This window comes from Prinia subflava, chromosome 32, assembly GCF_021018805.1.
Source record: "Prinia subflava isolate CZ2003 ecotype Zambia chromosome 32, Cam_Psub_1.2, whole genome shotgun sequence".
NCBI classification, from domain to species: Eukaryota; Metazoa; Chordata; class Aves; order Passeriformes; family Cisticolidae; genus Prinia; species Prinia subflava.
Window position 1 is genome coordinate 661,075 of NC_086278.1, and position 21,264 is coordinate 682,338.

General features: G+C 46.7%; 1 protein-coding gene across 1 annotated transcript in view; it reads right to left on the minus strand.

The window, feature by feature from the left end:
- The window catches only part of ANTXR1 (ANTXR cell adhesion molecule 1), a 79,285-nt gene that overhangs the window by 28,839 nt on the left and 29,182 nt on the right, over positions 1-21,264 (minus strand). The window contains exons 11-13 of the mRNA XM_063420788.1: positions 19,526-19,595; positions 19,196-19,274; positions 10,170-10,265 (exon numbers count right to left, since the gene is read on the minus strand). Coding sequence (XP_063276858.1) covers positions 10,170-10,265; positions 19,196-19,274; positions 19,526-19,595 — 245 coding nt within the window. The remainder of the gene's footprint in view (positions 1-10,169; positions 10,266-19,195; positions 19,275-19,525; positions 19,596-21,264) is intronic.

Here is a 21,264-nt window from a genome sequence, read left to right on the forward strand (position 1 = left end):
AATGAAGACACAGGGACCCCAGACATTCCTCTTTGCCACTGGATTCTCAGAGAAAGACCAGACTCATCTCACCACCATTTAACCTGTCTACAGGATCATCTCTACTCCAACAGAACCACATCTGTTACTCCAGGAGGACTTATTTGGACTGCTTAAAACACTCTGGTCGACAGGGTGTCAGGTCATATTCCTGACTCCATCAGGGTTTTCTAGGACTTTTGTTTGTTTGGTTGCTTGGTTTTCTTTTGTATTACTGCATTTGTATTTTTTAATATTCCTAGTAAACCACTGTTATTCCTATTTGTATATTTTTGCCTGAAATCTCCTAATTGCAAAATTGTAATAATTTGGAGGGAGGGGGTTTTACATTCTCCATTCCAGGGGAAACTCCAGTTTTCCCTGACAGATACCTGTCTTTCCAAACCAAGACAATGCTTTCTTCTTCAGCACGACTCAAATGTCACAAAAAAAAAAAAAAAAAAAAAAAATCCAAAGGAGAACACAAGAGGATGTGCTGCTGGAACACCTCTGTTACAACACAGTGTAATCATGGCGTGTCTCTGGGTGCCACTGTCACTGAGGGGGAGCAGGAGGTGTCCCAAAGCCCTGCCACGGAGACATTTCTAATGACAGCTCCACACTCATTGCTCATGAGGTGACCTCTGCCCTGTGTGAGGCAACAGAACATTCAAAGTCTGATATCCCTGATTCTCCTAATCCCAGTAGCTGTCACAGTCAGTGCTGGCTCTAAGCATTGATGCTTCACCTGAACAACTACAGTAAAATCAACATCTCCTCCTCCTGTCCTCTGCACATGTGTACAAATCCTGCCTCAAATAATTTACAGTCTGCACAAAGGCTGGAAAGCAAAATCAACATGAACCAAAATGCCTTGGGGACATTGCAAAGCAGTGATAACCCCTAGCCTGTCTCCCAGATCATTCTTCCTTTTTCATCCCAGAAGGCTCTGCCACCTCATACTCTTCACATTCATGCTTTTCACATTATCAGGTTAATATAGTTCACTGTCATAAACTTCAAAAAATATAAATATATATATATATACATATATGGCTCACTGAGGTTTCTAATAAAGCAAGCAGGGTGAGGTTGCAGCCTGGTCCAGGATATTCTCCATAGAAACCATTTCAGTTTATGTGGGTGTGAGGCCATTATTTCATGCAGAAAGTTTGCATCCAGGGCTTGGCAGGCAGCTGGCTGCTTCCAGAGCCCTGCATCCAAGAGCAACAGAGAGGTTTCCAAGGGGAGGGCAACGACACCAGGCACATCAAACCCTGTCCCTCACCCCTGGTACACCTCACCCTGCACACCCCCAGCCCTAGCATGGCAGCGCCATGCCCCAGGATGGGTCTGAGTCCATCTGGACCAGGCAGCTCGTTCTGTGCACACAGGCCATGAGGCAGAGGCTGTCTGAGCACCAGTGGAGGTGACACTGAGTGTCCTGAGCTCTGCTCAGCGCTGGGTGTCAGGGCAGAGACTGCCCTGGCATGGGGGACACACATGTCAGCTTCAGAATCACACTGAAAAAAACCCCCAAAATACAGTCCCAAACAGCAACAGCTTGGCTGTTTAAATGCAGAAAGGGAAAATTGCAATCATATTAAAGGCCCTAAAGATATAAATATTTACAGCAATTCCTCTCACTCGTGTTTTTCCTCCTGTGATGAGCTCACTGTTTTTATTTTCCTCTGCAAAGCCCGAGTCATGCAATGTGGCCATTAATGAGAAGCATGTGCCTCTTGCTGGGGAGGAGACAGGGCTGGAGCAGTTGTGTCCCAGCCCAGAGCAGTGATGAGTGCTGGGCTCTGCAATTACCTGCTCCTGGCAACAAGGCTTCTGTTTTGGTGGCCTTCAGCACCTCAGGGAACCCCTGCTAAAGAGACTTTGAGCTTTACGATCCAGCACTGAATGTGGGCATGCATAGGAAGCCAAAGCACACAAGGAAACACAAAATGACTCATGAGGAGGAGTGTGGGATAGAGCCTTGCTCATCCCCCATCCTGGCACAGCACAGAACCGTGGGTCAGGTGTGGCTGATGGACCCTGTTAGGGAGGAAGGAGGGGGGATGGCCGTGAGGAGCCTGAGCTGACCAGAGCTGGGGAGTGAATGACACAGCATCCATCTCCCTGCCCATCCTGGGATTCCCAGCTTGGGCGGGATAGAAATGATGAAAACTATGAAAATGATGGAAAATGATGAAAAGTAGATGATAAGTGGATGATATGTGCCCAGGGAGGCTGCCCAGGATGTCTCTGGAGGTGTCCAAGGAGGCCTGGAGGTGGCCCTCAGTGCTCTGTGCTGGGTGACAAAGTGGGGATCAGCCACAGGCTGAACTTGGTGATCTCAGAGATCTTTTACAACCTAAATAATTCTGGGATTCTGTGAAAAGTGGATGAAAAGTTGTCTGCATGCCAGTACTACTCTGTGGAAAGGAAACCCTGGATATCAGCATCATCAGAGGTGTAAGATGGAGACAGCACCATCTCTTCTGTGTCCCTTGATACAGTAAATACCGACAGAGTGTGCAACACACCAAAAGACACAGGAGACCTTTTCAGATTAATTTTTGTCAGTTTGAAGGGTGGCATTTGTCAACAGAGCTCCTTTTGAACCAAATCCCTGAACACAAACCCATCAGACACTGCAAAACTTCAGATAGCTGATCCAAAATGTACCTGCTGGAAGCGGCCTGGTTCCCTCCTGGAGCATCCCCTGCTCTAGTGGAAGGAACATCATGGGTTCCAGTGGAGTTTCTCTCATTTACATTGGAATGAAACATCAGAATAAGCCATCCAAATTTGCTCCAGCTAAGCATCAAAACACAACTTCTAAGCTAGTATCACTGAAGATGATATACTTGGAAGTGAGGAGATGGCTGTTTTTCATACATTTACATTCCTTCCCATATGCACACACGTACACACAAACTGACTGACTTCTGTAAACAGATCAAGTATTTTCTATCACAGGCCAAGAGGGGGAAAAAAGGACATTCCTTCAATTTTTGAGTGCTTTGCACTTCTAAGAGCAACTGCACTCCCCACAAATTGGCAGCATGGATTGGTTAATTTGGACAAGCCTAGAGATGGGGGAGTTCAGTCTCCTGTCCCTTTGAGCCTGCTATGACCTTTCAAAGTTCAAGTCTTACAAAAAAAATCTCATTTCTGACTTGCTGCCCTGGCCTTCAAACAGCACAAATCTTTTCCTTCTCCCTTTTGGATTCTTACAGATACAGCTCTGTGTGCATGAAATTCTTACTCTGGGGCACTGAGACTCTCATTTTAGGGCAGTGAGACCCTCATTTTGGGGCACTGAGACCCTCATTTTGGCGCACTGAGACTCTCATTTTAGGGCAGTGAGACTCTTGCTTTGGGGGCACGGAGACTCTCATTTTTGGGACACTGAGACTCTCGTTTTGGGGCACTGAGACCCTCATTTTGGGGCACTGAGACCCTTGCTCTGGCACATGGAAGGCAGTGAAGCCAATGGCACCTTGGTGCCATCCCACAGCAGTGGGCACAGCAGGAGCCCCAGGCAATGCTGAGGGCACAGGCCCACAGATCCCATGCGCACTCTCTTGACACAACCAGAAACAACTTAAAAGAGTGAAAACGCCATCACAGGGACCCTGTGAGGACACAGCCCACGTGGCCACCTGGTTCTGGCCTGGCCATTTGATCCCCAGGGCCTGCAGAAGGACCCGCTGGGGCCAGGCCCGGCACAGAGCTCCGGCGAGTTTGGCTTGGCCGGGCCGCAGTGTTTGTCCACGTGTGCCACAAGTGCTTGGATGTCAGAGTCTAGAACAACCCTCTGGCCACCCTGGAGGGTTTGGAGACCGGACAGGGGGGTCTGGGATCTGTACAGGGGGGTCAGTTAGACCCACACAGGTCCCAGGAGGACACTGACTCTGATTCCTGTCCATGGGAGTGAACACTCACATGCAGGAAGAATCACAAATCCTAAGAATTTGAAATAAGTAGTGGATGGTTTGTTGTAGAATATAAATATAGAAATTAGGATTCTTAGCATATGGGGCTGAAGAGACAAGATGGAGGAATTGGGGAGTGGCCCCTGTCTTCCTTGTTCTTGTTCTCGTCCCCCATCTTGTGCTGAGTTGGGTTTTAGAGATTGGTTTAGAGTAGAACTGACATGTTAGTATAGGTAATAGGTATTGGTAAAATTTTGTAAATAAAAAATACGTCTCGGACAGTGGTTGGGTCAAGGGGACTGTACATAAGGTACGGGGCTCTCTGATCCGCCCAGTCTGCCGCGTGTCCTGCTCTGTGGAGACACCTTGCAGAGCTGAGAAAGAACTAAGATAAGGTACCCTGCCAGGAAGGCCTGGCAGAGTTGAAAAAGGACTGAGATAATGAAGAATAAACAACCTTGGAAATGTGCACCGGCGGACTCAGTTTGTCGTCTCTGCCTCTGGTGTGAAACACTTAGGGCAAAGAGAAGACCGAAAACCTGATTACCTCTGGGAACAGCAACCCAGGGGAAACTCCTAGGGAACAGCAACCTTGGGAGACCCTTATTACCTTGGGGAACACCAACCCCAAGGAGAATCTCAGGAAAACTACAACCCTGAGACTTGGATGGCCCCCAGCCATCCCTGGGAGTGCTGGGACTCCCGTCCCTGTGTTTGGGAGAAGAAGAACACGATGGTTCAACTCTGGGTTTGCTCTCTAGGTAAGGAACATCTGAGGGGTTCTACACCATCACCGTGCTAACAAAAACCTGGCAAGGCTCTTTTGTTTCCAAGCGTGAAGGCCCCTGGGGTGGAGAGGTGGCCCCTGGCTTTCCTTGGCACAGGAAGGAATGTTGAGAGCAGTTGTCAGCACTTCCACACGCTCAGCTGTGAAAATTCAGGACAGTGAAGTAATTCTTTGCCTTTCACCCCAGATCCCAACATGCATGTGAAGGACAGGTCTCTGTTAGCTGAGCCACTCCATGTCTCAGATCCGTGGAGAAGCAGCTCTTTCTGATTGATAACCCAGTGGCAACACAGAGGAATGGTATTAGCCACCTCCTAGAAGGTTAAAAACATTGGGAAGGATGAATTTTCTGTTGCCCTGACATTTCTGTAGCCACTCAGATATAAGAAAGCACATGATGAATCCAAATTTTGCATATTCCAGGAATGTGTCTGGAATGTTTTTCGTCTTGGGAGCCCATAAATCTCCTCCAGTTCTCAGTGTCCAGCAATCACACAGCAACGATCCCTGGAGTTTTAGATGATAAATAGGGACAATGTTTCTTGTCAGAGGAGTGTATCTGCTTTAGGATGGGGCAGATCATCATTTAAAACAAAGCAAACAGTACAAAATAAGAAATAAAGGACTTTGCCTCTAATTAGGACTACAGTTTGGAAGGATACTGTTAATTGACCAGATTACTTTTGTCCTTAATTACCTTCACTCTTCTGGAAAGCACCGAATGTATATTCTTGCTCTCTTAATAAACAAGGATATTAATAGCATTAATTATGATCCATCTGCCTTATTTCCTATTTTTCTTCCCTTACATATTTATAGTTTTGACCTCTCAGTCCTGTGACTGTTTCATATTTGAGGCATGAGTTGGGTAAAGTAACATTTCCTTTTTATTTCTGTCATATCTCCTGTGTCTTCCCAGTATCCATTAAATCCTTGGAGATCTGCTCTACACTTCAAAGCTAACACAAGCAGGGGCCTGTTCCAATTTCTTCACCTGCAATAAAATACAATCTTCTTTTTAGAGATGCAAGTAAGAGGTAAAGGAAATCTAATGGAAAGCCAACTCATCCTTTTAAGTTCATTTCTCTTGTCAGCCTGGGAGCAGATTCAGGAAGCTCAATTTTAACCGAATAAAACTGCAAGAAAAGGCTGCTTCATCCCTAAGATTTGGAGATGAACTGCACAAGCCAAATTCAATACAGGATCAGAGCACATGTCAAAATCATCTACTTCTGAAAGACAGGACATCATGGAGAGAAAAAAGCTCTATTTTAATTAACCCTGGTACAGTCTGGAGCTGAATGGGGCTGGCATGCAGCAGTGCAGGGAATGCAAGCAAAAATGCAGTGTCTGCAGAGGTCATTCCCTTTTCTGGGCTGTTCCACTCACACAGATAAACCAGGCCAGAGCCACTAGGGAGTGTTCCAAGTGTCTGACCCACTTTCTTTGGAAGACTATAGAAATGAAATCCCTTTTCTGGGCAAAGGAAAACCATGGTGGCCACTTTGGGCTGTGAACAGGAGCCCTTGCCCTCACTCATGGATTCCTGGTGAATTTTCTGGTTAAGTGATCCTGTTCTTCCTTCTCCTTACATCAGCACAACTGCAGAGAAGCTGTGCCTCGTGTGCTCCTGGGAGCGGGTGGGAACCAGAATCCACGGATCTTTGTAACAAATCTCCATCCAGCCAACGGGGACTCTGCCATTTTATAGCTCTTTATGGTTGCTGCAGAGCCTATGCATTTCCTCCCTTTCTCTTCCACCAGTTTAGCCATGTGGTTTTAATCTATATTTTCTGTATTTTCTCCATCCAGTTTTTTGTTTCCAAAACTTCTGGTCAGCTGCAGCGCAGACTGAGAGCCAAACAGATTGCTGGGTTCTTCCATGCTTACTTCCAGAAAACAGCTTTAAAGTTAAAAACTGGTGTTAGATGCTTAAATACCAACACCTCATTTATCTGCCAGCCACACCCCTGCATTTAAAATCACTGTAGGATGAAAATGAGTGAGGTGGGGCAGATTTTCTACATGGGCAAATAACTCAGCCCAGCCCCTCAGGCCACCCTGGATGGCTGCAGAAGGGAGGCAAAGACTCAAACCTGGGAGGAGATGTGATGGATGAGCACCATCCCAGCAAGGGAGACCATCCCAGCACAGCCAAGCCTTCCAGCTATTACATTAATTCTGCCTTCACTGTACATCCAAACACTTTAAGCAGCTCCATTCCCAAGCCAATCTAACAGCGTGCCTGCAAAGTCCTCCTTAAGACAGTTTTGGAGGTTTATTATCTCTTTGGCTTACCTCTACATTAAAATGTCTTTGATTTATATCAACATTAAACCTGAGGCTCATGCTGGCCTCCTACCCAGAACAATTTCACCCTTGGGCAGCTGAACAGCCTCTTGCACACACAGTTCCTGGTGTGGATGTCTGCACTGCTCCAGGTTGTGCTGTGCTCAGGGAAGAGGATGAATGGGAAGACAAGCAGTGACTGGGGGAAGCCAGGGGCTGGGATCTGCTGCTTGGCAGATCTGCTCAGCTCAGGAAAGGTGGGGTCACCCTGTTAGAGGTGTCTGTGTACTTGTTTCCTTCTTGTCTTCATTCTTGTTATGAGTACAGCTGGGGAGTTCAGCACAGCAGAATTGTTTCTTTGTTTTCTGTTATACAATAAACCTCCTACAACCTTTGGAGAGGTTAGTGCCTGCCTCCCATGCTTTTGTAATATCCTCCACAGGTATCCAGGGAAATTTTGCCTGTGCTGGTATATCAGGCACAGCAAAGAGTCATTATTGTTCTGATCTACAATTGCCTCTACTGTAAACCTAGTGGTAAATTCCAGACTTCATCCCAGAATACTTCTGAGACCAATAAACTTGGATACATTTGGAAACAGCATTCCTTTGTGGGAACGTGCCAAGCAGATACTGGGTTCCAGATAAACCTCCAGAGTGAGTCTATTGACTCCAGTCCATTTACTCCAGGGATGAAGCTGGCTCAGTGTCTTTCCTGAAGAACTGCTGGATAGTAATGACTCCTATTTAATTAAAAAGCATGCCAAGAGGAATTTCAGGGTTTAGAAATGTGCTTGTCACTCAGAAACAAATTTACTTGGTAAGACAAGAGTTTGTTGTGGTTTTTTTTTCCTTTTTGCCCTGGACACATCCACAATTATCTCTGAGACATCCCTGGGCTGAAATCCACAGCAATGTCTCCGGGTCTGTGGTTTGGTTATTCGAGGTTGGAGCTCTGGTCTGTTGTGCAAAGCAGTTCCTCTGCCCTTAATTCACTTCTGACAACACTGCATTCCTCCCTGTGCCACTTCCAGACCAGTGACAAAGCTCTGCTGGGCTCCCTGTCCCCAGCCCCAAGCCTGACACAGACTGGGCACTCTTCCACAGGTTTATCTTTAATTTCACAGAATTTTTTGTGAGCAGTGCACAGTGAGGCATCCTGGCTGCTGATCCTCTGCCAAGCACACCGGATGCCCTCCTGGAGAGGTGGAAGAGACTTCATACAGGCTTTTGGAATAAAATCTTTCCAACAGCTACAGGGAAGTGTTTGACTACATTGGAAAAATATCAGTGAGATAGTCCCCACTTGTGGACCTTGTTAGGAGGGAATGTGGGAGGTAAAGGAGGAGAGTGAGGAAAAGCTTTTATCTACAACAAACATTTTAAGTGGAGAATTTAAATCTGGAAAATATTAAGCTTATAAAGTTTCATGTGGACCAGAGACTCTCTCTCTCTCTCTGCTGCACCCTCCTTGCTTATCTGGACTATTTTTCACACATGTTGCATGATCACTGTCTTCACATGATTCCACTGCAGCAGAGCCACAGTGCCCTCACAATGACAGCTCCACATCACCTCTGTGCCCTGCTGCTTTTATTTATGCCTTTTTCTCATCAGCTTCATCTTTCTGCTCTAACAGAACTTTAAACCAGCACCATCACTGACAGCATTTTCCCTCTATTCCCTCAATTCTCCTCCAGATCCCAGTGCAAACGTCTGCACAGGGCACATCTCCACTGACTTCCATGCAGATGTGCCAACAAAAAGTTGGCCCAGCTCCTCTGGGAACGTGCCATCTAGTTTAGACAAATAACTCTGAGCAACCTACCATGCTACTAATCCTTTGGCCAATTTTAGAACAATTTTTTTTTTATTGTTCTGAAAGTCCAAATAAATATTTTTTCCATTCTGGTTTTCATCTTGGGACAGAGGTGCCAGACTACTGTGAAGAGAAGCGTTTTATCCCCACTTTCAGCCAGGAACAGAAATAGACAACTGAGATTTTTCCTGCAAGATTTCCATCCTTGTTCTGGATAACACATCTCAGCACAGAGACTCATCCTCCAGTGAGTGGCTCCTGCAGTTTGTGGCTCCAAAGCTCTCTGCTCTGCACTGTAGGTTTGGTACAACATGGTACAAATTTACAACATTGGGTCTGTGATTTGAAATTAGGAATCATGATGGTGACCCAGAAACTGAAGCCAGTTTGGGCAGCCTTAAAAGCAGTTTCTGAAATGTTACAAGCAGCCAGTCAGAAACCCAGGCTCCAATTCTGCTGACATTTGTGCGTCCCCAATTCTTGTTCTATATTTGCAGCACAAACAAGATCCAAAACAAGAGCAGAGCTTCCCTGCATTGTGAGTTCCACAGTAATGAGCCCTTGCACTGATCCTCACAGGGAGAGGCAGTGCCAGGGCTCAGCAGGGATGCTCAGGGTGTGACAGGTCTGTGCAGACAGACAGCAGAGTCACCGGAGATGAGAGCTCATCTCAAGTCCTGTGATTTCCTTCTTGCCCCCCTTGACCTCTTCCTTGCCTCTGTTTTCTCCTGATTTCTCTCTGCCCTTTCAAAGCATTAACTCTGTGATTGTGCTCTTGAACTTCTGTGAAAGAGCCTGGAGGAAAGACAACACTCAGTGAGGCACAGTCAGACTTCCACTGTCACTGGGATATTCAAAGTGCTTTTCAGACATGGTGATCCAGGAAACACAATTCATCTTGCAAAAATTTGGACACCTACAAATGTCTCTTGCTTGCACCTGAAGCAGAACCAGGACTCCAGGGTGGGTTGATCAGTCCTGCCCTTCAACAGGAGCCCTCCAGCATGGGTATGCTGGCACCAGGTTTAGAAAATCCAGAACAGGCATGGCAAAGAATACATTTCTGCAAACTATTTCCATGTTGTGACCAAAACACAAGACTAAAAGGCTCCTGACAAGGTTTGGGTGTCAGCAACATTGCTGTTGCATGGGTCTAATCCATGGCTGGGCAGATGAAACAGAAGCCCAAAGCAGAGCCAGCACTGGCAGAAATGCTGTCCCATTCTGGGATCTGTCCTGTGGAAAACTCTGCCGCCTTCCCCCTCATTTCTCACTGTCAGGCAGCACTGAAATGCTGCTTTGTGCTGATGGTTTCTGTCACTTACCACAGTGCAGCAGAGGGGCCAGAACCACCAGAGCAGAGCCAAGGCCAGCAGGAGGAAGAGGATCAGCAAGGCGATGGCCAGGATGGTCCCATCGGACTGGAGGAGAACACAGAGAGCATGTGATACCTGTGACACAGAGCTGTCCTCACACAGACCTCCTGTGCACCCTGCCCCAGCTGTGCCCCAAAGGCCCTTCTCTATTTACTGCCACATTAATGATGGTTATCAATGTCACACACCGTTTAATTTTCAGACAAGGTGCAGCTTTCCTCTCCTCAATACATCAAATGTAGCACCTGCCCTCCCCAACAGCTCACTGCAGAGAGGCTGAGACCTCTTGTTCACTTCACAGGTTTTGCATCAATTTTCTGACCCTCGCAGTTACATGAAACACTTAATTCAGATTAAAATTAATGTAACATTCCTAAAAATATTCAAGTGAAGGCTTAAATAAAGATTTGAAGACGAGCTCACAACACACTCACAAAATCACGGAGTGGTTTGGGGTGGAAGGGACCTCAAAGCCCATCCAGTCCCACCCCTGCAATGGGCAAGGACACCTTCCACCATCCCAGGGTGCTCCAAGCCCCATCCAGCCTGGCCTTGGGCACTGCCAGGGATGGAGCAGCCACAATACTGGCAAGGTTTCACTGTAGTTTGAGCAACTTCTTTGCAGCTCTTCCCTCCTGCAGTACAAACACGACAGCAATGTTGGTGTTACAGCTGGCTCCAAACAGAAAACTTGCAGGGATCTCCAGGGGCCCATGACCCAGGTCCTCCTGCTCCTCTCAGCTGTGCTGACTCAGAGCAGTTCTGCCAGGAGCTTTCCAAGAGATCTGAACATCCAGCACAAGGACACACAGGGAGTTTCCCCATCATTAACTCCAGAAGATCCCCTCCTCTCCAGCTGGGACACTTACCCAGTTAAAACACATCTGCAATTCTCCGGTATTGGTCAGCACTTCAAACTGCTGCACGGGCCAGCTCAGCTCAGCTGTCAAGCCCCAAATGTGCATCACTTTTTGCTGCTCAGATTTAACCCAAAGCAGATGTCCCTGTGTCCCTGAGGTGTGCCAGCCTCCCTGTCCCTCTCCTCCCCAGGATCCTGCTATTCCCAGACCAGCAAGGCCTGACCTAAACCTCTCTGAGATGCTCCTGCTGCAAGAGCCAGACATTTAATCCCAATGTCAAGGTCACAGTGCCAGACTGAGGACATGTCCAGGGACAGACTGACCCAGTGGGTGTGAGAAATGTGTGCCTCCTTAAATTTCTGCAACTCAAGGGCCAGATGACCTCCCATCATTCCAGAACACAGAGTAATGGAAGAACAACCAGGTTGAGAGCATTTTCCAAACTGTCTGCTGGTGCAGAAAGAATTTCTGGAGAACTTAGATCAAGGCAACCTGATCTTTGACACTTGAAAGCAAGAGGAGGTAATCCACACAGGAGAAGAATTCACCTGGAATTTCATGTCTGGAAATGGAACTTGGACCCCAACAAACACAAAAAAAAAAAGCTTATTTGAGAAGACAGAGCTGTATATTTGGGGCTATTCCTCCAGACAAGCAGCATAAAGGTACATTCATCATCTGCAAAATGCAAGCTGCTGGTATTCAACATTTTAAAAATGTGATGTCAATGCTTTACTGCCTTGAAATTGTAGAATAAATCAGGCTTTTTATGTCTAATCGTTATCTGCCCCTTTAGCCTCATATTAAAACAATTAGGTCATTAAGAGTATTCTAAAATCAATTTTCAAAAATACAAAATAAATTAAAGTGGCATTTAAACTATTTTCTAGGGTTTTTTTTGTTGTTGTTTACTGTTAAAAACAGAATTTATTTTTACTTTCCCTCTCCCCAGGAACAACCTGTAAATGCAAATTTCTGATACCCCAGTACATCTGTTCCTCTGCAGTGCAGCTGGCCTGGCCAGCTGGGGTTTTGTGTATCACAGCAGCAAACCAGTCCAGAGAAGTGGGCAGGGTTGGAGCTGCCAGATCTTCCCAGTCTCACTCAGAATTTAGCTGTCACTGTGTGCAATGTCTATGGTTTTATACAGCTTGGACTGTGCTGAGATAGAAGGTGCCACTTAGCCAAGCTGAATGATAAACAGGAACAAAAATTTGCCTGCTCAAAAAGTTTGCAAAAGTTCCACTGGTATTTTGAGATCTTCGTCCCAGTCTTATATAGCTGATGAACAAGGGCTGAAGCATTTCAAATGTCTGTTTTCATTCTATTTTTTTTAAATCAAAATTTGGAAGAACAATGCAAATGCTCATGGAAACAGTGAACCATGGAATAATGCAATAAGTGTGTTTAACACTTATTGAATACAGGCTGGCAATTTAGACTGGGAAAACAACTTTCATTTTAAAAAGAGAATTTTTACTGTAAACTAGAAGCTTTTTCATAAGAAAAGATCAGTGGAGAAAAGCTTAGCCAGCCCCTAAATACACACAGGTATCTGTGATGGGTGCTGCTGTCATAGAGATTCACCTTACACAGATAAATGTGGAGCTGGTACCCCCAGGGAGATCAACAACCTAAAACTCCACAACACCTGAACAGCTGACAACAGCCAGACCACAAAGGTGCTCTCAGAGCTTGTGCCAAATTACTGTAAAACCTGAGCACTTTGTTTCTTGAGAGCTGCTGGAGACCTGGACAGTGCCTGGAGCTGGTCTTTTGAAACACCTTGTTATCTTACCAAGAAACAGTAATAGAAAAAATAGTGGGCTCTTTGCACGGCCTCTCAAGGTGCCCCACATCTCATGTGTCAAAACTCCCCCATGCAGACTCTGAAACAAATAAACTGTGGAGAAAGAGAGGCAGCTGTGCCTTGAAGACTCCTTTGGCCTGCCAGAGTCTAGCAAGGCCAAGAAAGGGCTGCAAGTATTGCTGGCAGTGGAAGTACAATGGAAAAGAACCTCTGGAAGATGTTGTACAAGAGAGATGGCAGGAAATCTGGAGCAGGATGTGCTGGAGGCATTTCCTCATGTATAGGGGGTGTGTATGTATAGAGAGAGAGAATCTCAGAATCACAGAGGGCTTTGGCTTGGGAGGGACCTTAAAGTTCATCTTATTCTGCTCCCCTCCCATCATCGGGGACACCTTCTGCTATCCCAGCCTGCTCCAAACCCCATCCAGCCTCCACTCAGCTGTGGAAGTGCCAGGGACTTGAGAAGCTGGGCTGGGACTGGAGGAGTTCCTTGGCCTGACCCAGCTCTTGGAGTACAGGTTCTCCTTAAGAAAGAAGGGAAATATAATAAATGTGGTATATTAATTCGTGTTTTGGTGCATGTAAACTGTAAATATGTTCTGTAAAATAAAAATGCCAGCAGGTCAGGCGCGAAACCAGCAAATCTCAAGTCAGGCGACACCCAGGAACCACCATTCAGGGAAGGACAATGCCTTGCTGGGAATCGGGACTCCCTATTGACATCACAATGAAAGGCAAATCAAGATGGAAATCAGTCCTCCAGGGGCAGCAGAACTTCAGCTGCTCAGCTATCCCCAGAGATACTATCAGGGGGACCCTCTCCATTCAGAAATTGTCTCCCATTCATACAAGGGAGGGAAGAAATGAACACCCATCCTTTTGCAGGGAAGCCCCATTCAGCAGACGGGGCAGAGGAGATGAATTTGAAAAACCATCTCGAACACAAAGAACTGTGGGGAAATCCTCTGCCGTGCGCCAAATAAACTGTATAAAACCAGGACCCCGACACAAGCCAATTGGTGAATGAGGGGGTTACAGCACGCTAGGGGCTGTGACTGGTTCACCCAGCGCCGATCACGGGTATTGGCGCTGCACTTCCGATTGTTGGTTTTGCCTAAATTTCGATCTTGTAATTCTTTAATTAATAAAATTATATTTTATTAATTACAATAAAATTGGCATTTATAAGAGAAGGGATGGTGAAGGTCCAGAAACTTCCCTGGGCTGTTTCCTGATGACCACTGACCCACAAACCCTGGGATATGTCCAGAAGGGAACAACTCCCTCGAGGCAGACCCACGGAACCTGGGGAAATCTACATACCAAAGCTTAGTATGAACAATGAACGAGGTGCCCGTTCCTTTAATGCCCAGGGAGGAGGAATGGCCCCTCCAGCCATGGCGTGCCACAGAGGAAATGACTCATCCTCAGCATTCCTTTGCTGTTCCCTGCTGAGATCGCTGCCCAAGCAGGCTCCCAAAATTCTGCCCCGGGAAGCGCAGGTGCAATCATGAGGCAAGACATAGCTGAGGCAGAATCCACAGTACTAAGACCCTCTTTCATCTTACACATCCTCAATGCTTCTAACACAGAAACAAAAATATATCAGTTCATAGAAAACCAGAAATCGGTTCATTGGAATCTCAATGGAACTATGGCTTATTCCTGAGGGTTTTCCAAAAGATGCTGCTACACAGCAGACAGGCTTTTTTTTTTTGTTGCATTTGGGTTTGTTTTGTTTTTTCTAATCTTATTTTTGTTTAAGATTTTATTTCCTAGTTTCTCACTTTACGGTGCACGCAGCAACAGAAACTGACGTCCACCACTCATCACATCCAGGAATTTTTTAATATAACAGAAACAATGTGGCCTGATTTCTAAAAGGAAATGAAAACTAACTGCTCTGCAGGGTCAGCCTCTTGTCCGTGTCTGTATGGAGCTGCTTGAGCAGGAGCCAAGCTCAGCAGGGGATGTGAGCACGAAGCACCTGCTTGAGGTCACCCAGCAAAGGTTCTTTCTCCTGTTCTCAGCTCCTTTCCCCCTGTTCTCTGTGCTGGGACATGAAATGCCCCTCTGGCAATGATTTGTTTCCCTCATCTCCTTCCAGAGCTGAAAGGAGATGAGAGCTGCAAACACTTCTCCAGCATCCCGTTATTTGCTTTACAACCCAAACAAACAGCATTGCAGCCTCCCTTCCCCACGGGTTAGATAAACCCAGAGCAAGGGACAAAGCCAGAACAGGGGACAACCTCTGTCAGGAGGAGTACACACTTCAAACAGGGCAGGCAAACACCTGATGGGAAGGAGGAGTGATCATTGCACCCTCTGTGACAAAGGAAAACCTTTGGTTGGGGAAAGCAATTCTCTAACCCCTGATTGCTGTTTATCCTCATGAAGCTCACTGTGTTTATCCTTATGAAAACACTGAATTTCTCCTCCAGCCCCTTGAGCTGAGCAGGAGAGGCTCCTCACAGGCAGCTCCCCAGGACTCTAATGGGGTAAGAACCTGCCAGCATGACCTGGACACACACAACAACAGCTCTGGGATAAGTTTCCTTCTGAAACTCAGTTTAAATTGAAATCACATTTTCCACAGAAAAACATTTCAATAAAATAAAACATTTTGTTTCAGAGTGCTCTGTTTCAACCTCATTATTAAGTGGCGTGCACACGTGTGCAGAGATCCTGGATTGCATTTCCTATTTAACCTCAGCACTGTCACAGGAGCACAGCCACAAACTATTCTGATGTTCTCAAATTAAAGCTTTGCAAAACTTCCATCCTGTCCTGCCCCCACCTCTAATTTATTTGTCTCTTCTGTGACTCCCTGTTTCCCAAACCACAGGAACATGGGTTTTGCAATATGACCACCACACTTCAGGGTATTACAAACCAGCTCATGCAGCAACATCAGAGTGAAATAATCTCTGCATGTTTAACTCCTCAGGTGACCCATGGAACAAAAACACTCCCTGCCTATTACACTTGCAGCATTTAAGAGCAATTTCTTGTAGAAGCAAACCTGAAATGCCTTGGAGCTCCCATGGAGCAATGCCTCAGTTAATAAGCACCCAGGTCAAGGGCCCAGGAAATTTTCGTTAAAGGGACTCTGAAGCCTCAAAAAGCCTCTGTTGATACCCCAGGGAGTGCCTTTAGGGGCACTGATCACTGGCAGAGCCCTAATTGTGCAGCCCAGAACAAAGTCACAATTGAGAAAACCCCACTCTGAATTACATTACATTAACACTGAATTACACTTCTTTTGAATTGAAAACAAAAACTAAGAAATCCAACAAAAGCAAGCCTTCCATGAAAGGTCATTGGTTTTTACTACTAGGCTGCAGTCCTTGCTTGATTTTCTTACTTTCTCTGCATTTAAAGGTCAAATCCATTCACTATTGATAAACACAAAGGTGCAAATTCCTTCATTCTTTCAAAGTGCCACAGGAAGAAAGTCGGGATACCCAGCTACAGTGAGGCTGTGTCAGCCCCCACCTCCTTCTGGCAGCTGCAAAACCTCTCCAGGTTAAAAGACCAAAGCTTTAGTTGAGTCTGATGGCTCCTACACCTTTCAGCTGGAATTGTCAGACCAGAGGGGCTGTTTCTACCCCAAATAGTGGGGTCTGTCCTCACCTGACACCTCAGCCAACATCCCAAGGCATTTATTGATCTGGTGACATTCTCTGCTCTCTGGGCCAAGATCTGCCCAGGAAGAGCTGAGTTATGCTGTCCCTGCAGTTTTGGGTCTGAGAGCTACCAGGGCAAGAAGTCATGAGTGGTTTTTCCTCTTCTGGGAGCATTTTAGAAAATGAACAAAGACTTATTTCAATTCCCATCCTGGCTTCTCTCCGAGATGTTCTTTCTGCATAGCAGAACTTGGCCCTGCCTTCCTGCCCCCAAACACGGCCTTGGCAATTCTTTCCTCTCTTGTACATTCCCTTTCCTACATTGCTTGGTGTGCAGTGCCTGGGGACACCTGTACATTCACAACACAGCATTTAATACTTTCCTCTCTTCCAGTTCTTCAAACTCCTGACACAGCACCAGGAGTAATTCCTTTTCTAAGAGCTTCCCAACTCCACCAGCCACCACCTGCTAATTCTTCCAGCAGGGAGCCAAAGTCCAGCTGACTTTTCTGACTGTTCATTTTTGGTTTTTGCTTGTCAGGAAAGCAGCTATCTGCTTCAGCTATGCTCTTAACTGAATTTTTGCTTCTCTGGATTAACTCCAGAGAGTCCTTGAAAATGGAAAGTTGATAGAAAATGACAGCTATTGCTTGCAGGGAAAATGGGATTTGTGCAGATCATTTACACATTGGATAGGAAGGGTTTGTTGTGGAGCTGCACCAGAATATAAATGGCAAAGCTTTTCAGGCTATGGAGCTGCTGGCTTTGCTCCTTCTCCATTAAACACCCATTCCTGGGGAGCAAAGGGGTTGAGGTTCAGGGCACTGGCACCAAGGTGAGTGTGGCACTGCTGCCATGGGGGGGCTTTTGGAGAGGCCATTCCAGACCTGCTCCCAAACCTGACCATTCCAGAAACACAGCACAGAGGGGAACCCAAAGCACTGACGGCTGGCATACACAAAAGGAAGACAGTATTTGTTTTTTCCCTCTGTGTTACCATCACTTCATTTCCCAGCTCTCACTCTCCCACCTGAGCTGCAGATGGTCCAACAGACCCAATTCCAGGTCTGAAGTCAATTAAACAATTTGGTGCTCATTTTGTATAGAGCTATGTCCAGGACTGGAGCCCTTGTAACCTTAATTAAAGAGAGCACTGCAGTCTCAGTAAACAGTTTTATCTTTAAAAAGGATTCAAAAACATAAAACACTGCTACAAAGACAAAATGTGTGTTTGCCCAGAAGGAATGTCCTCGGTTACTGAAGCCTGAGATAGAATTTGCAAAGCTGCCACTGAATGTCTCTGCATCTAGTTTCAAATGCAAGATTTGAGTTGTGGCTGCTCAAGTGCATGGCAGATCCAGGTTCCCAGTCTGGAGGCACTGGAGTAACAGGCAGTGCTCTCAAGCACAGGCATTTTCAAAAGTTTCCTTAGAGCTGTTAATCAACAGAAGATAAACAGGTATTTCATCTCCTATAACCTGCAAACAATAATTCTAACCCCAGAGGAAAGCATATGAGGAAGGAATAATTTTTCTCTAAGAATTGTTTTCCCAGGTCCTGCCTCATGTGAGTAAAACACAGCAAACCCCTGTGTGCTGACAACAGGCAAATCCTTTTTTGCCAGTGATCAAGGAACCAGAAATTAAAACTTGACTAATAAAATAAATTCCCTTCTTTTAAGGCATAAGGAAATCTTTGTCAGTTTTGGAATATAACCTCTTGTGTAAGCTCTGAAAACTCTCTCCACACAATCTTGTACTTGTTAAACGAGGATCAAGCTCAAGTGACACAAAAGCCTTTTCTCAGCTGGTGCCTCAGCCACAGAACCCTTCTGGTAACTGATGTTGTGCTTGGCCTCTCCCTTGTTCTGCACAGGGACCCAGTGGCCTTGGCTGCACAGGGACAAAAGCAGGCTGGGGACACATTTTTAAGCCTTTCTGGCATCACTGCTCTGGTTTCCCAAAAATTACTTTAAGCCAGTTCACAGGAAAATTAAAGCAGTGCCTCACCCTTGGCCTGGACAATGATAGGTCTGCCTGCAGATGAATAAAGCTGAATACACTGAAGCATGAATGACAGCTGGGAATTCCAAATGAATTCCTTCACTGCCCCCCCAGCACGACTCATTTCATGCCCTGTTCCCAACAGCCAGCACACAGCAGAAGCAGCATCTTCAGCATTACTGGGAATTACAAATTTCATCATCCTAGTCCCAGCAGAGCCTGAGTGCAGCAATTCCCCACTGGCAGCCCCCACAAACCACCCACTTCAAGGGGGAGATCCAGCACATTTCTGGCCCTGTGCTGGTTTCTGTGTACACAGGTTAATCACAGCTGCTGGAATTGCTGCACAGAGATCAGCCCAGGTAAGGAAGGCAGCAGAGCTGCTCCTTGTTCCCTGGGCAGTGACCAGGTAGGCACAGACACCTCCAGGGCACTGCGAGCCCAGCCCTGGTCCCTGCCCCTGGCTGTCCCTGCAGCCTGAGGCGTTCACTGCCACATTACGGCACCCAAGACACCTGAAATGTCACATTGCCACACCTTCCAACTCCCCTTCAAGGGGGGAACATGTCCTTCACACTAGGCAGACCCCACCTGGCAGCCCTATTGCTGATAGAACACACACCCCTGGTGTAGAATCCCAGCATCCCACAGAAGCATTTCAGGAATCAAAACTTACACAGTGAGTGCTGGAGATAATGACAGAGCTGGAGATGAAGCTCAGACCATCGTTCATACTGACTTGAAGAGCTGCTTCCCTGAAAAAAACCAAGAAACAAATCAGGGCAGCTCATGCACAGCCCTCTGTCTGATACCATGCTGTGCCCTGGGCTGCTGGTGCTCAGAGGAGCCTCTTGTACAGACAATTCCCTGGTGGTGCCCTGGCCCCTGTGCTCCACAGCTGCCACTGAACACCGGAGAATGGCACCTTGGGATCCGAACACAGGGAGGAGACCCAGACCCACCTCCCCCCACAGGCAGAGTGAATATTTGGGCAGGAAAAACATACATGCCAACTTCCCTCAGCACAGGGGCTGGGCACAGCAGATAGGTGTCCTCCACCACAAAAGGCTTCTCATCTGCAAAAGAGAAATAGTAGGATTTACTGCCAAATCAGTCATACAGGCCTTAAAGAGCAAGTTTAAAGAGTGGCTTTCCTCACTCTTGATACATAATTGAGATGGGGGATGAAGAGCTGCCTCACTTGTCTGAGCCACAGCTGAGCTGAAGGTGTGGAGCTCTTTGGAAGGTCAGAGTACAGAATCGCTCTGTGCAGGAGCCCAGGTGCAGTTGCAACAGAGATATCCAAGTTAAGAAAGTTGTATATTATGGAAAATTTTGCATTTTAAACAGAAGCATCTGACCTTCAGTTAAATCTTCCAGCCTGAGTTACACTGGTTTTAAAAGTGAGTGAGAGAAACTACCAATAGGCAATCGCCTGAGAAGCAGGAACACTGACTGATATTCCTCTTCTGTAGCCTTGAGTCAAGCTTTGTACCACCACTGGTGACCAGACAGGGGGGGATCCCAAGGAACTGCCCAGCTCATTTTCCAGCTGACTGGGTGTGCTGTGGTGGCACATCTGGTCCCACAGTGCTGTTCTCACCCTGATTTATGACGATATCATTAACTCCCATGAATTTATGACATTGTCTCAGTGCACACATGCCAAGAAAATGAAGATCAGTGTCTTGTTTTCTCCTTTGCTATCTCTGGCAGCCAAGGCCAAAGGCTTCTCCATGCCAGTATTCACTAGAACAAAAGCTGCTTCATCTTGCAAGGCCTTTTACTTAGATTAGGTTTTTGTTCCTTTCTCTCCCTTCCCACTCCCAACTCCCATCAGTCCATGCCTCTCTAGAAAGTTTATCAGCCTTGGGTGCCCCGGGGGAGCTCCTGGCTGGCCAGGCTGGCTGCAGGCACAGATTAGTTTGTTTGGAGAATGTTTGTGTTTCACCACAAAAATGAGTGACTGTTTCCCTCAGCTCTAAACAAAAGAGCATCCATTTGGTTTGCATAACTCTGGCCCATCTGACTCCTGCCTGGAAAACTTACACAGGGAAAGCAAAACAGAAAACCACTTCTCATCTGTGCTTGCACTGGGGAGCAAGGGGCTGTCCTGCTCTGCTGCAGGACACATTTCTGCATCCCTGAGATGGGCTGAAGGCTCCCCAGCTCCAGATCTCGTGCCAGAGGCTGGATTCTATGGTTTGCACTGCTGCCAGCGGTGCTGGCAGAGCTGGGAGGGGAGGGCGGAGCACTCAGCGCGCTGCTGGCTTTGCTGCCCTGGATGTCAGTGCAGCTCCAGGCTCGGGGCTGGCCAGGGGCTGGGATCACTTTGCCTCCTTGGACATTTTACAAGGGATGCCCAGCCTTGATCACCTCCCAGGCACCAACCACGAGCAGGACTTGGACACCCCCAGGAAACAGCTCAACGCCTCTCTTCTGAGAAAGGCTGCCCACAGTAATGGATACAACTTTCCTGAGCATCACTCCTTCAAGCAAAATAAGGCTCTTGCTGTATAAACCCCCCTAGATGACCCAAACTGGCCAGTCCTGGGGTCTGAGCAGTGTGCAGGAACAGAGGAGGGTCAAATCTCCCACAAAAACATCTGAGCTCTGTGCATGCCCTTTCAAGCAGGTACTTGATACTGCTCAGACTCCTGCAATTCTATACTCAGTTTTCCTGCACCTGATCAGCTCAATGTAGCCTGGAAAATCTATTATTCCCAGCAACGGTGAATAATTTCT